Source organism: Rhipicephalus sanguineus, chromosome 5, assembly GCF_013339695.2.
Source record: "Rhipicephalus sanguineus isolate Rsan-2018 chromosome 5, BIME_Rsan_1.4, whole genome shotgun sequence".
In the NCBI taxonomy this organism is placed as follows: Eukaryota; Metazoa; Arthropoda; class Arachnida; order Ixodida; family Ixodidae; genus Rhipicephalus; species Rhipicephalus sanguineus.
In genome coordinates this window covers 150,566,194-150,579,247 of record NC_051180.1, presented here as the reverse complement: position 1 = coordinate 150,579,247, position 13,054 = coordinate 150,566,194, and the positions used below count along the sequence as shown (strand labels likewise).

General features: G+C 47.7%; 1 protein-coding gene across 1 annotated transcript; it reads left to right on the top strand.

Moving 5' to 3' along the window:
- The first annotated feature begins 685 nt into the window (after positions 1-685).
- LOC119395018 (uncharacterized) lies at positions 686-1,276 on the top strand. The gene has a single exon (XM_037662311.1). It carries the CDS (start codon positions 686-688, stop codon positions 1,274-1,276), a length of 591 nt encoding a protein of 196 aa, XP_037518239.1.
- Positions 1,277-13,054: the final 11,778 nt, after the last annotated feature.

Here is a 13,054-nt window from a genome sequence, read left to right as displayed (position 1 = left end):
CACGCAGTGTAATCTTGTTGGGATGCACGTGTGATAAAGCCCGAGCTCTCAACGTGCAAGTCCCGTGCTCTGACGTCACTGCGCACCCACTGTGGCGCCACGTTATCGGGACTTTCCTTCCTAGCGGGAATGCATAAAAGGCAGCGCTGAATAAACTTTTCTGTTCTTTGTTGTGTTGAACTTGGCTCGCATGTGTCACGTACCGCCCCTGCACGAAACATGGTGTCAGAAGCCTGTACCCACGCCTAAGCCTCAGGAAACCACTGCAACCAGCGTTTGTCACGCAAGACATGGACTTCTTGAAGCCACCAGACCGCCTTCACCTGGACGGAGATGTCAGCAAAAGATGGCAGCTGTTTAAGCAGAAGTTTGAGCTGTTCCTCACCGCATCGAAGGCAAGCGGGAAACCACGGACTGGGGTGGCGAAAGTTGCACTGCTACTCAGCGTGGCCGGTGATGAGGCTTTAGAGGTTTATAACTTCATCTTCACCGAGGGTGAATCCAAGAACGACTTCGACAGGGTGGTTAAAAAATTTGATGCGTACTGCGAGGCCCAGCTAAACGAAGTCCTGAGCGATTCGTGTTCCGGCAGCGAGTCCAAGTCAAAGGTGAATCAGCCGAACAGTTCATACGGAACATGAGAAGACTCGCCCAGTCGTGTAACTTCGGCACAATGTGAGAATCTATGATTCAAGACCAGATTGCGTACGGCACAAGCAACGAAAAGGTCCGTGAGAAACTTCTTCGGTATAAAGAGTTGACGTTGGCTAAAGCCGAGCAAGTATGTAAGGCGGCGGAACTAGCCGCAGCGCAGAAAGAAGTCTGGTCACAAGAGAGACAGGTCGACCCCATGAAAGAAAGCTGGTCCTCCCGGGAACGGCAGAAAGAATTCCGGTGCAGCCGATGTGGACGCATACATGCCCCGCGAAGCTGCCCCGCATTTGGACGCATCTGCAAAAAATGTGGGGGCGAAAACCACTTCGCGGTGCGCTGCAAGAGTGCGAAGAAAGTATCGGAAGTCAGAAGTGGTGCCCAAGAAGACGACAGCTTTGAAATTCTGAACGTGTCAAACGGCAAGCAGCAACCTGACTGGATGGTGCCAGCGCAAGTCGGCAACACGCAAGGTTTCCTCAAGGTGGACACCGGTGCCCAAGCAAACCTTCTGCCGTATGGTACGTGGCAGAGACTGCAGCCAAAAGCGCAGCTCAAGTCCAGCAACTCTGTTCTTCGTTCATATGATGGAGCAGTCATCAACCACCTGGGGATCGCGAGTTGAAGACTGCAATAGGTGACCAAGTTTCTGATGTGGACTTTTTCATTGTGAAAAAGGGGCGTCAGGCCATCCTGGGGCTACACGCCAGTGAGCGGCTGGGACTATTCACGCGATCTGTGAGCGCAATAACAACCAACAGCAACGAGCAACTGGTCCAAGCGTACCAAGACGTTTTCCAAGGGATGGGGTGTGTACAGCGTGAATATCAATAAGGTTGAGAGCTGGGCTAGTTGGTGACTGATCATTATGCCTATAAGGTTAGGTAGCGCACTTTCGACGGGGACAAAAGAAACAGAAAGGACACGACACTCGCTACGATATCGGATGGTGTTACAAGAAGGTGCAATTCCAAGCGTCCAAACGCCGAGACGCCTGCCCCTGGCGTTGCAAAAGCCCCTTAAAGAAGAACTCGAAAGGATGCTCAAGGCAGGCATCATCACTAGAGTTGAAGAGCCCACGGACTGGGTAAGTCCTTTGGTTATAATCAAGAAAAAAATGGCAAACTAAGGATCTGTACGGATCCCAGAAGAATTAACGAGTACCTGAAGCGCGAGCACTATGAAATGCCACGTCGTGAAGATATAGAGGCAGAGTTAGCAGGCGTAAAATTTTTTTTCACGTTTAGACGCAAACTCTGGTTTCCATCAGATTCCGCTTCACGAGGAAACGTCGAGAATATGCACATTTGCCACACCTTTCGGCCGTTATCGTTTCCTTCGTTTGCCGTTTGGAATTGCGTCACCTCCGGAGGTCTTTCAGAAGACGTTAAACGAAATTTTCGGCGGCATAACAGGCGTGCAAGTGTACGTGGACGACATGCTAATATGAGGTTCCAGGAGACGGGAACACGACGGAAGGCTAAGAAGTGTTTTAGAAACGGCGCGCAACGCTGTGCTGACTTTCAATCTCGAAAAGTGTGAAGTTGGCGTCACTGAAATTTCTTTTCTTGGCGATGTCATTTCAGAGGCAGGGATACGCTCGAGCCCCGCATCGATAACCTCTGTTCTTAGCTTGCCACCGCCTACTGACAAGCCCGGAGTGCAACGAATGCTAGGCGTGATCAACTACTTCTCAAAGTTCGTGCCCGCGCTCGCGGAAAAGACCCAGTTGTTACGCCACCTTATAAAGAAAGATAGTTTTCGAATGGACTGAGAATCACGCAAGTGAGTGGGAGCAGCTCTGCAAATGTCTTAGTGGACAACTGCAGTTGGCAATCTTCGATCCGAAACGAGACACCAAAATAACCTCGAATGCCTCCCAGAATGACGTAGGCTCAGCTCTCTTACAGCAGTATGGTGACTCTTGGAAACCAGTCGCATACGCCTCTCGCGTATTGACAGATGCTCAGAAAAGGTATTCTCAGATTGAAAAGGAGGCAATGGCGGTCGTAGTAGGATGTGAAAAGTTCCATCACTTTGCGTACGGACGTCACGACGTCCTAGAAACCGACCACCGTCCACTGGTAGCAATCTCGAAGAAAGCTATCGGAGAAATGCCGCCTCGACTGCACCGTTTTTTTCTTCGTTTATTGAAATATGATTTTCAACTGCAGTTCATTCCAGGAAAACAGCTGGTCCTGGCGGATATGCTGTCGCAGGCTTCCGTTGGAAGTCCAGAGAGAGACGGAGTATATGAAGACGTCGAAATACATGCCGTAAGTGTTGTTTCATCATTTGTAAGCGAAGCGATGCAATATAGATTGGCGAGAGAAACAAGAAAGGACGGTTACTTGAAGGACGCTGTGGAGCAGCTGGCGAAAAACAAACCAGTGGAAGGACAGTTAAGGCCCTTCGTAGCTGAACTGTCTGTCATAAATGGGGTCTTGTTTAGAGGCAACAAGGTGGTGATACCTCAAAGTATGCGGCGCGAAATGCGAAGACGCATTAACGACGACGACATGGGAATAAACAAATGTAAGGCACGAGCGCGTCGTCTTGTGTTCTGGCCAGGTTTATATACAGATATTAAGGGTGTGATTGCCGGGTGCACAGTATGCCAAAAATATGCTTACAAACAGCCGCGCGAGCCACTGATAATGCGCGCGACACCCGATCAACCATGGTGTCGTGTTGGCGTAGATATCTTCCAGTATGGCGGAAAGTCTTACTTGTGCGCGTACGATGCACATTCCAACTTTCCGGAAGTTGAACTACTCCATGATACATCGGCGGTGACGACTGTCGAAAGCCTGCAAGCAACCTTTGCTAGGTACGGCATACCCCTAGAAGTATGCACTGACAATGGCCCACAGTTCGCAAGCCGAGAGTTCACCATTTTTTTAAAAAGACTACAACTTTAAGCACACAACGCCAAGTCCGAGATTTCCACAATCTAATGGCCTGGCTGAAAAAGGCGTGCGAATTGTTAAAAGAATTTTGAAAAAAACAATGCAAGGGGAAAATGACTTTTGGATGGGTCTTCTCAGCTACAGGTCCAGCCCGCTCGAAGACGGAAGGTCCCCAGGGGAGTTACTTCAAGGTCGGCAACTGAGGACGCGCCTACCAGATTTCAACGAGGGCCCCCGAACAGCCGTTCCGAAGTATTGACATGCACAACCAAGGCGTCTGTCTCTTCCACCGTTGACCACAGGGCAAGTGGTTCGAGTGCAGGGGAACACGTGGGAAACAAAGGCTAAAGTTCTGAGCCGGATACAGCCGAGATCATATTCGGTAATCACCGAGAAGGGCAACATTCTCCGGCGTAACCGCCAACACCTCTTGCAGACAGCGGAATCATTTGACGAGACGGAAGACTCTTCAGACGAAGAGAGCTGCAGTGATGACGTCGTCAACCAGCAGCAGCCCTCCACGGCCAATGCAGCGTCTGCGACTGAGAGCCCTGGACCGAGACGGAGCACCCGAAACCGGGGACTACCGCAGAGACTGGGTTACGGGAATAACTTCGCGCAAATGACGTAAACAGCATGGCCGAGAATTGAGTGTACTTTTTGGTTGTTTTTTGTTTTGTGTTTCAGTCAATTGAAGAAAGGAAGATGTATCGTGTCTGTACGTGCCACGCAGTGTAATCTTGTTGGGATGCACGTGTGATAAAGCCCGAGCTCTCAACGTGCAAGTCCCGTGCTCTGACGTCACTGCGCACCCTCTGTGGCGCCACGTTATCTGGACTTTCCTTCCTGGCGGGAATGCATAAAAGGCAGCGCTGAATAAACTTTTCTGTTCTTTGTTGTGTTGAACTTGGCTCCCATGTGTCACGTACCGCCCCTGCACGAAACACATGCCTTTCTTCAGAGAACCCCATCGCTCCTCCTCACGCTCAGTTCCCTTTCCCATTACCTTATTGTACTATACTATACAAGGCTCTGCTCTGGCAGCGTGCCTGGATGGCCAGTGGTTAAGACACTCTCATTAAAATCGTGCATACGCGAGTTGGATTCTCGCTTCGACGCAAATTTTTTGTGGCCAAGAAAATCGGAAGGTGCAACTAGCAATCCTCAACCAGGCGCGGCGGGCCGCTCAAGCCAGTGTAGCCCTGGAATAGGGGCCTCACCCACCCGCTCGCTGGACCCCTTTTTTTCCTTCCTCAATAAACGTGTCGATATATATATATATATATATATATATATATATATATATATATATATATATATATATATATATATATGTTTCTCTTTCTATGTATTTCTTTCCTTTTTCTCTCTGTACTCGTTCTCTCGCCTATCAAGTTATTGCATCGCTCGCTGGACAAACCAGCGCACATTTTCTGGCAGGGAACAGAAGGGGAGAAGAGGACGAAGATAGCGCGTGTCGGTTCATGATGACGATAATTTTCTATGTACGACACACGGCCAACCTTGACCTTAACAGCTCTGCTGTAAAAGCGCACAAGGAAGCAATTACTTTGATTACAGTATTGAGTAGGATGGAGGTAAGCACGTTATTTCTCTCGTGTGAGAGTACTGCTCGTTCCTTCATTGTTACTTTTAACTAACGGAAAATTGTGCCAATTTTCGTGAGTCTTGTTTTCATGAAACAAGTCACTTAGTATCTCCTAATTGATGTTATCTTCGTTTAAGTGCGTCAAGTTCCAGATCATTTGATGAACGTATTGACGTGCCAAAAAACGCCGGCAGATCCCACGCATTGTGGGAATCGATGTAATGCGAAGCAGCCAGCAAAGAGTTCCATACATCGTCCTATACGTCACTGAGGAAAATGCGTGTCATGATTTTCATGTTAACTCCTATTATTTATGTTCGTCACATAGTAACGTCACGCAATACCAACTTCGGAGTAGATCAAGCTGGCGAAACGGCCGCCAGCGCACTATGAGCGTGGCACGCAAGTCATGCTGTACATCACATGTGTGTCATGACTTTCATGTTAACTCGTGCTATTTATGTTCGTCGCACAGTCACATCGCAAAATACCAATTTCGGTGTATATCAAGCTAGCGAAACGGCCGCCAGCGCACCATGAGCGTGACACATAAGTCATGCCGTACATGACATGCGTGTTATAATTTTCATATTACCTCCTGTTATTTATATTCGTCACACAGTGACGTCGCAAGATACCAATTTTGGTGTATATCAAGCTAGCGAAACGGCCGCCAGCGCACCATGAGCGTGGCACGTAAGTCATGCTGTACATGACATGCGTGTCATGATTTTTATGTTAACTCGTGTTTTTGTGTTCGTCACACAGTCACGTGGCGCAATACCAATTCCGGGGTAGATCAAGCTAGCGAAACGGCCGCCAGCGCACCATGAGCGTGGCACGTAAGTCATGCTGTACATGACATGTGTGTCATGACTTTCATGTTAACTCGTGTTATTTATGTTCGTCACAGAGTCAAGTCACAGGATACCACTATTGGTTTATATAAAGCTAGCGAAACGGCCGCCAGCTCACTATGAGCGTGGCACGTGAGTCAGGCTGTATATGACAGGCGTGTCATGATTTTCATGTTAAGTTGTGTGTTATTTATGTTCGTCAGAAAGTCACGTCGCAATTTACCAATTTCGGAATATATCAAGCTAGCGAAACGGCCGCCAGCGCACCACGAGCGTGGCATCTAAATCATGCTGTACATGACATGCGTGTCACGATTTTCATGGTATGACTTGTCATTTATGTTCGCCATACAGTCATGTTACGCCATACCAATTTTGGTGCACATTCGATGAACCAAGCGACCAGGAGACCACAAAGTCGTAGGCGGCTAGATAGATAGATAGATAGATAGATAGATAGATAGATAGATAGATAGATAGATAGATAGATAGATAGATAGATAGATAGATAGATAGATAGATAGATAGATAGATAGATAGATAGATAGATACGCTCAAAGTCGCAGAAGTTCGCTAAGAAATACTTCGCATTTAAAAGGAAAGCACTTTCGTAGTCGATATTCGAAAATGTTCCAAAAGCCGGGAGAGTTCATGATTAAAACAGATACTCCGACTTGACACAACAAAATATAACAAGAAACTACACAGACGTTTCGCCACCTATGCGGGTGGCATCTTCAGTATGAACTGGCAACGAATGAGCGAAGGTAACCCCGTCTATTTTTTCTAGTCTCGTATGTCTCTGTACACATCCGGTAGGGGGCCACGGTTGCTGTTGCACGCCGACCTGTCACGGCGGATGAACCACGACTCGAGAAGCTTTCTCTTGCCCCACCTTTGTTCCCGAGCCAGCGTCGTCGCATTACTGAAGTCGAAGGCATGCCCCGTCGTCCAGCAGTGTTCGACGAGTTCGTTCTTGGAATGCGTGGCATGGGTGCCTTTGTCGACGTCCCCTTTGTGCTCTTTGAACCTCGTTGACCGCTTCCTGCCTGTCTCGCCGATGTATGTGGCGTCGCAGTCCCCGCACGGTACCTTGTAGACAACCCCGCTTTGATCGTTCGCAGGGGTGCGGTCTTTATGCTTGGTGAACACGTTTCCCAAGGTACAATGAGGTCTGAAAACGGTTTTAATGCCCAGCGGACGAAGTGCTCTCCGAACAGTCTGACACGCCCTGAACGTAAGGAATGGAAACAAGAAACCAGGAGAGAGAAAGCTCAGTCCAAGCTGAGCGTGATACCTCAAATCAGGGCTTGACCCAGAGCCCCGAGCATGTGGCCCAAGGCCGGCCCTGGCCCACCGCGGCTATTACTTAAGCCGGTCTAAGCGAGCTTAGTTGTCGCGGTGACAAACGTATCATATAATGATACGTTCGTGACCGCATATCATGTACAACGATCAGAACTTTTTCATGCTGAGCGTGAAATTCGCGGCCTGAAGTTCCTCCGAACGACGAAGTTATGAGGTGAAAACTTCGCATAAAAGGGCTCATTCCTGCCACTGATTCTCCCGCGCGCTACGCATGGTGAGCGAGGAATCAGCAGAGTGGCTAATGCTGCCGCAGGGCGGCGTTAGTTGCTTAAAATAGAGCCGCGCATCTCCGCATCTCGGTGTCGCCGGTGTCGCCGGCGTCGCCTGCGGTAATGAGAGAAAGTGAGGGGGAAAAGAAAGCGAAGCAGTGCTCGTGTGCTCGCACGCCTGAACGAGAACAAGCGCAGAAGCAGAGGCAACGAGGCTTGTCGGAGAAGGCTGCCGAGCAAGCGCTAAGCTGCATCGCAGGAGACGAAGCAACAGATTTCAGAAGGCTCTCGGTGTGACTTCATAGTGAGCTTTCTAGTCAAGACATATGGGCTTCTGCAATCGAGGATATCGGCGATTTCGAAAACGGAGAGCGTGGCAATCACGGAGGGCCATGCCGACCAAAGGAAGAAAGTTAGCGACGCTTTTGTACGCCGAGATTGAGGAGGCACTGCATTAGTGGTTCCTCACTGCAAGTGCGCCGAATGTGCCCTTCAGTGGACCAATACTACCCACAAAGGCGAAGGAATTGGCTTTTTTTCTTGAAAAAAAAATACACGTCGTACCTGGTGGATGTCGTTTCAGCGACTGAAAGACCGGCACTGCATCGCCTACAAAAATATGGCTTAGGAAGCGTTGTCGTCCGGCGCGAAGATGAAGGAAGAGTGGCTGCATGCGAACATGTCAACCGCCTTGGAGCGCTCCGCAGCAGAGACAATTACAACTGCGATGAGACAGCACTTTTTTTGGAATGCTGCCGACGAAGACGCGCGCACATAGCCCTTCCGTGCCCCGGCGGAAAGCACTCCAAATCGAAGGCTACTGCACTGTGCTCAAATATAGCTGGTAGTCATTACATCCAGCCCTTCATCATAGTACTATCTGAGGAGCGGACATGCTTCAGAAACGAGTACATCCCAGTCCGGCAACAACAAGAATGCCTGGATGACCCGTGGCCTTCTCGAAGAATGGCTGCGCGAGTTCAACAAAACAATCGATGGGCAAGGAAGGGACGTGCGGTTGTGTTGCTGACAGCTGCACCGCTCAGAGTGTTAGCTCAAAACGAGCGTTATTTAAGTTGGTGTTCCTGTCACCCAATGCTAAGGCAGGAGTGCCGCAGGGGGTGCTCACGAGATCGCTAATTTTAAATATTTGTACCGGCGGCGCGTTCTGAACGGATCAATTTTGGTAATGATCGTGCTCCTGGCTTGTCATGGTAGGCTCCTCGCTTACATATAAATTTTTGAAGGCTGTGCGCTTCGTTTATGGAGCGCGGTAAAAGGTTATCGACACGGCCATGAGAAATTATCCCGATACCATTGTTGTAGAACAGCTCAAGGTACGGTACAGTCAGGCACGCAGGACCAAACACTTTCTTAGGTGGGATGGTTGGGTCAACCGAATTATGACACTGCTCTGTCGTAGTTTTCATGAACCAACTAGCCCACCTGAAAACCCTTGCGATTCACGAAGGTGAGTTTTGTACACTGGGGCGGCAGCTGCCGGATGTGGAAACAAGCATGCTTGAAGCTGCCAACATCGCCGGGTAATGAACGCACACTGCAAATGGCGAGGAAACAGATGGTGCATACATATAGAAGTTCCTCTAGGGACAGATAGCGCTGCTGTGCGCTGCGAGGAAGTCACCCACGAGGCGATCGTCGAGTCTGTGTCGTTGTGCGATGGTGGCGACGATAGCAGCGACAGTGACGGCGGAACTGACACTGGCCCGTTTTCGACACCGACGACCGCGCTCTCTCTAATGTAGAATCGCTCATGCATTTTATGCACGCGAAAGGGTCGCCGCCAGTGCACGTCCAGCAGCTGGACGTGATGCACTAATCAGTAGTGAAACTTTAACTGCCACGGAAGCAAATGCTCCTTTACAGTAACAAAAAACTTTAAAGCACCTAGCATTTGGGGCACTTGCTAAATGTGATAACTAAATGCGTTATTTCTCAAACCGTACGTTTTTCAATGTTTTCTTTTTCAGTGTAGATGAAAAAGTTAAGCCAAGAACTACAAAGGTATTTTTTTGTAGCTCTCGAACAGTTTTGCCACAACAGTCGACGAAATATGATGTGTTTTGCGGCAGTGATGCTCTCTTTATTTATTGTTCATTGACGGACTTCTCTGCTTAAACTACATGCGTAGCAATTATGATAGATTAGTTATATGTATCTTGATATGTGCTGTCAAATGATATGGGTTCCAGTAGTGAAGGTTCCTTTTCTTATGTTTCTCTTATGCACATTTCTGTTTAATATGATTCCATTCCACTCCTGTAATAGCCCGCCAAAAAGGGCTCACAGTATCAATAATTGAATGAAATGAATGATTGCCACTACAAGCTTCCGCCACCCATCGTACCGCTTCCTCAATCAACGCACGCTTCTTTCTTTTGCCGGGTCAGTGTGGCAAGCTGTAGCCGTGTCCTTGACACGCTCGTAGAAGTAGCGCTTAAAGTCTTTTTGTAAAAGCATCGAATGAAGCATTTACCAAGAGCCGACTCTAGTGGAGCGACCCAGCCTCCCATCCAAGACCCTAAATGAGCCTTTCGAGTGACAAAATACGGGTGGCGGGATTCAAGATCACTTGATCCGCGATAGTCGGCTGCCTTTGAGCACTTTGACTCGCACATACAACATACGACACGCGGAGTGGAGTTATTGATATGTACCTTATGCTGCACCTCACGGCAACGGCGACGAAAAAATTGCGCTTGCAGTGTCCTTTTTTTCGAATTCACAGAGCCGACTGGTCGCATTTGCGCTTTGGGTTTGCCAACTTAAAGGAGGGATTTATGTAAAAGCTGCTTTACCAAATACCTGAAGAAGTCAGCGTGATAGCTTTTAAAGGAGGGATTTATGTAAAAGCTGCTTTACCAAATACCTGAAGAAGTCAGCGTGATAGCTTTTAAAGACGATAGTCTTTCTTGGGATACTTAAACGGAGAAATTTTGGTCTGTCTTTCTGTTTGTCGGCACGTCACTCGATTCAGCCACTCGGCCAAAGTTGAACCACTTGCCCAAGGGCCAGCCATCTTGAACTGGTACGGCTGTTCATACTTGTGAACGTTGTCGATCAAAAAGTAAATATCACGCATATCTGAGGCGCAACATCACTAGGTAAGTATTAGGGGGTGTGTTCCTTTAATAGAAAATGCATACATACGTAATTCTAAAGACCCTAGTTTCTTAAGCTGCGCTGAAAATGCGACTGCGCTGAAACTTGCCTTCCTCCGTGCACTCTGCACGAGCTCATTGTTGTGTTTCAGTTTCGGTTCTGTATTGCACTGTACGAATGCCATGGGGCGCCGCTCTGGCATTTCTGTTTTACGCAGGCGACGTGTAAATAAAAGAGTGTGTGGAGAGTACTCGTTGAGTGCGGACGTTTCTTCTGCTTCAGCGCTTCGCGACAAACCGCGTGTTCGGGCTGGCTGGCGTCCCCGCCGGTAGCGTTGGTCACCGCCGGTCTTCGCCTGCTGCTGCGCCGGGACTACCAGCCCGCAACACAGCACTCATGTTTACCGACGTATTGCCAGATGGCGTCCATATCTCACGCAGCGCCTCTTCTATCGTCTTTAGACATTTGCAGCGAAGCACGCAGATACGCGGCCAAATTTTTTTGAAACACAACAGCATATAACAATCACGCAATTCTTTTCTAAATAAAAATGCGATGGTTCCAGAGGTGCTTCAGTTCTCTTGAACATCATATACAGCCTTTAATTTGAACGACAGAAGAAGAATAGATCAAGACCTAGTTTTTTTTTTGTTGCACACAACGTGATTAAAGCAATAGACATTAATGTCAAAATAATTTACGTGGGACAATATTTGTATTTTTTTTTGTCATGTATGTTTCATTCTATATCTTTCTCCCTCTTTCTATGTTTCTTTGTCTCGCTATCTTTTTATGTCTTTCTTCTCTTTATTTCAGTCTATTTTTGTCTTATTCTTTCTTTTTATCCCTTTCTTTCTTTCATTCTTTCTCTCTCTCTCTTTCTCTCTCTCTCTTTTTCACGTGTCCTTTTCGTTTGCCACTCGCACCTGTTTTACACTGTACAGGGGCTTGCCCGGTTCCTGTGACGCATACCCACTTGAGTTTTCTGATAACACCGCACAAAACCACGGCGAGCTACAAGAGCTTCGCTGCTAGGAACCAATCGAACGGCATCGGCAACACGAAGAGCCCAAAATTTACGTGTCACAGAGCACCGAAATATGTGGCCTCTTCATGGTGTCATGAATGACACCATGACGACGTCATGATGAGAGAAGATGAAATATGCCATGCCCATGCCACCCAAACAACAACTTTCTAGGTAAGGATTCAACGTACAATAAAACATTACGCTTACAAATAACTTATACAACTCCAAGAGAAGATACATATTTTTTTTATTGAAGACGTACGTTGCCATTTGGGGATCCGAGGGGAAAATGCAAATAGACGGACAACGTTTGTAACATATGCAAGCACTTATTCCTTATTTGATTATTCTTAACAAAATGCATAGCCGGAAATCTCGTAGACGATCCCAAGAAAACGTAAAAAAAAAGGAAGTGTAAATATCAGCAACTGCCTTAGTAAACAGCTGCCAAAAATAAAGAGATCAAGAAGAAATTCTCTAAGCGAGGTTTGACGGAACAATTAACAAAAACAGATTCATATTTCCTTGAGGTAAAGTACGGAAAAATACAGGAATCTCAGGTAGTTAGAATGAACGCATGGTTGAATAAAAACACATCGTAGGAAAAGTGTTTGTGTATATTTTTACGTCGTATCTAACTCCAAATTTATTCGTCCCTTACACATAAAAATTATTTATCTCGAGCTTTCCAACAAAAAATTCGCTGTGAGGAAGCCGGGAAAGTGAGATGTCTTTCTCCGATCAGTATTTGCGTCGCCGCAGTTCTTTTTCTCTTATTGCATTCTCTGTGATGCGTTTTCCATGTTACAGTTCGTGAAAGGGTGTTGGAACAAGCACTACGGTATGCCGAGGCTGTCTGTACCTTACAGAGCACTGTGCAGAAGAAATATTGCAGCATGAAGTGCGCTAAAACAAACAAAACGGCTGCGCACAGCCAGTCGTGTACCGACATCTCGATAAAACAAGCACTGGATCCACCACAACTGCTTACGCCGACGAACTAAGCCAGACATTGTGTACATGCTCTACACTCTGACCATTTGGAATAACGAAGAAAAATCATCAGTGGCCCCAAAAAATAAAACGCAAACTGAAAACAGCATAGTGGTGACAAACCTGACAATGATCGTATAAGCAGCGCGCAGGCGCACCGGACAGAGGTTGAGAGGTATACGCGTTTAATTTGTGAAATGGCTAGGAATCTCCCACGTGCTCGACCGACATGAGACGTGCATGTCGTGAGCTGCGTGAGGCAATGACTCGCGTAGCCGTGGTCAGGAGTTGCGCCGCCAACAAAG

Coding starts and splice junctions, on each gene's coding strand:
- LOC119395018 (XM_037662311.1), top strand. CDS start 686: ATGATTCAAGACCAGATTGCGTACGGCACAAGCAACGAAAAGGTCCGT.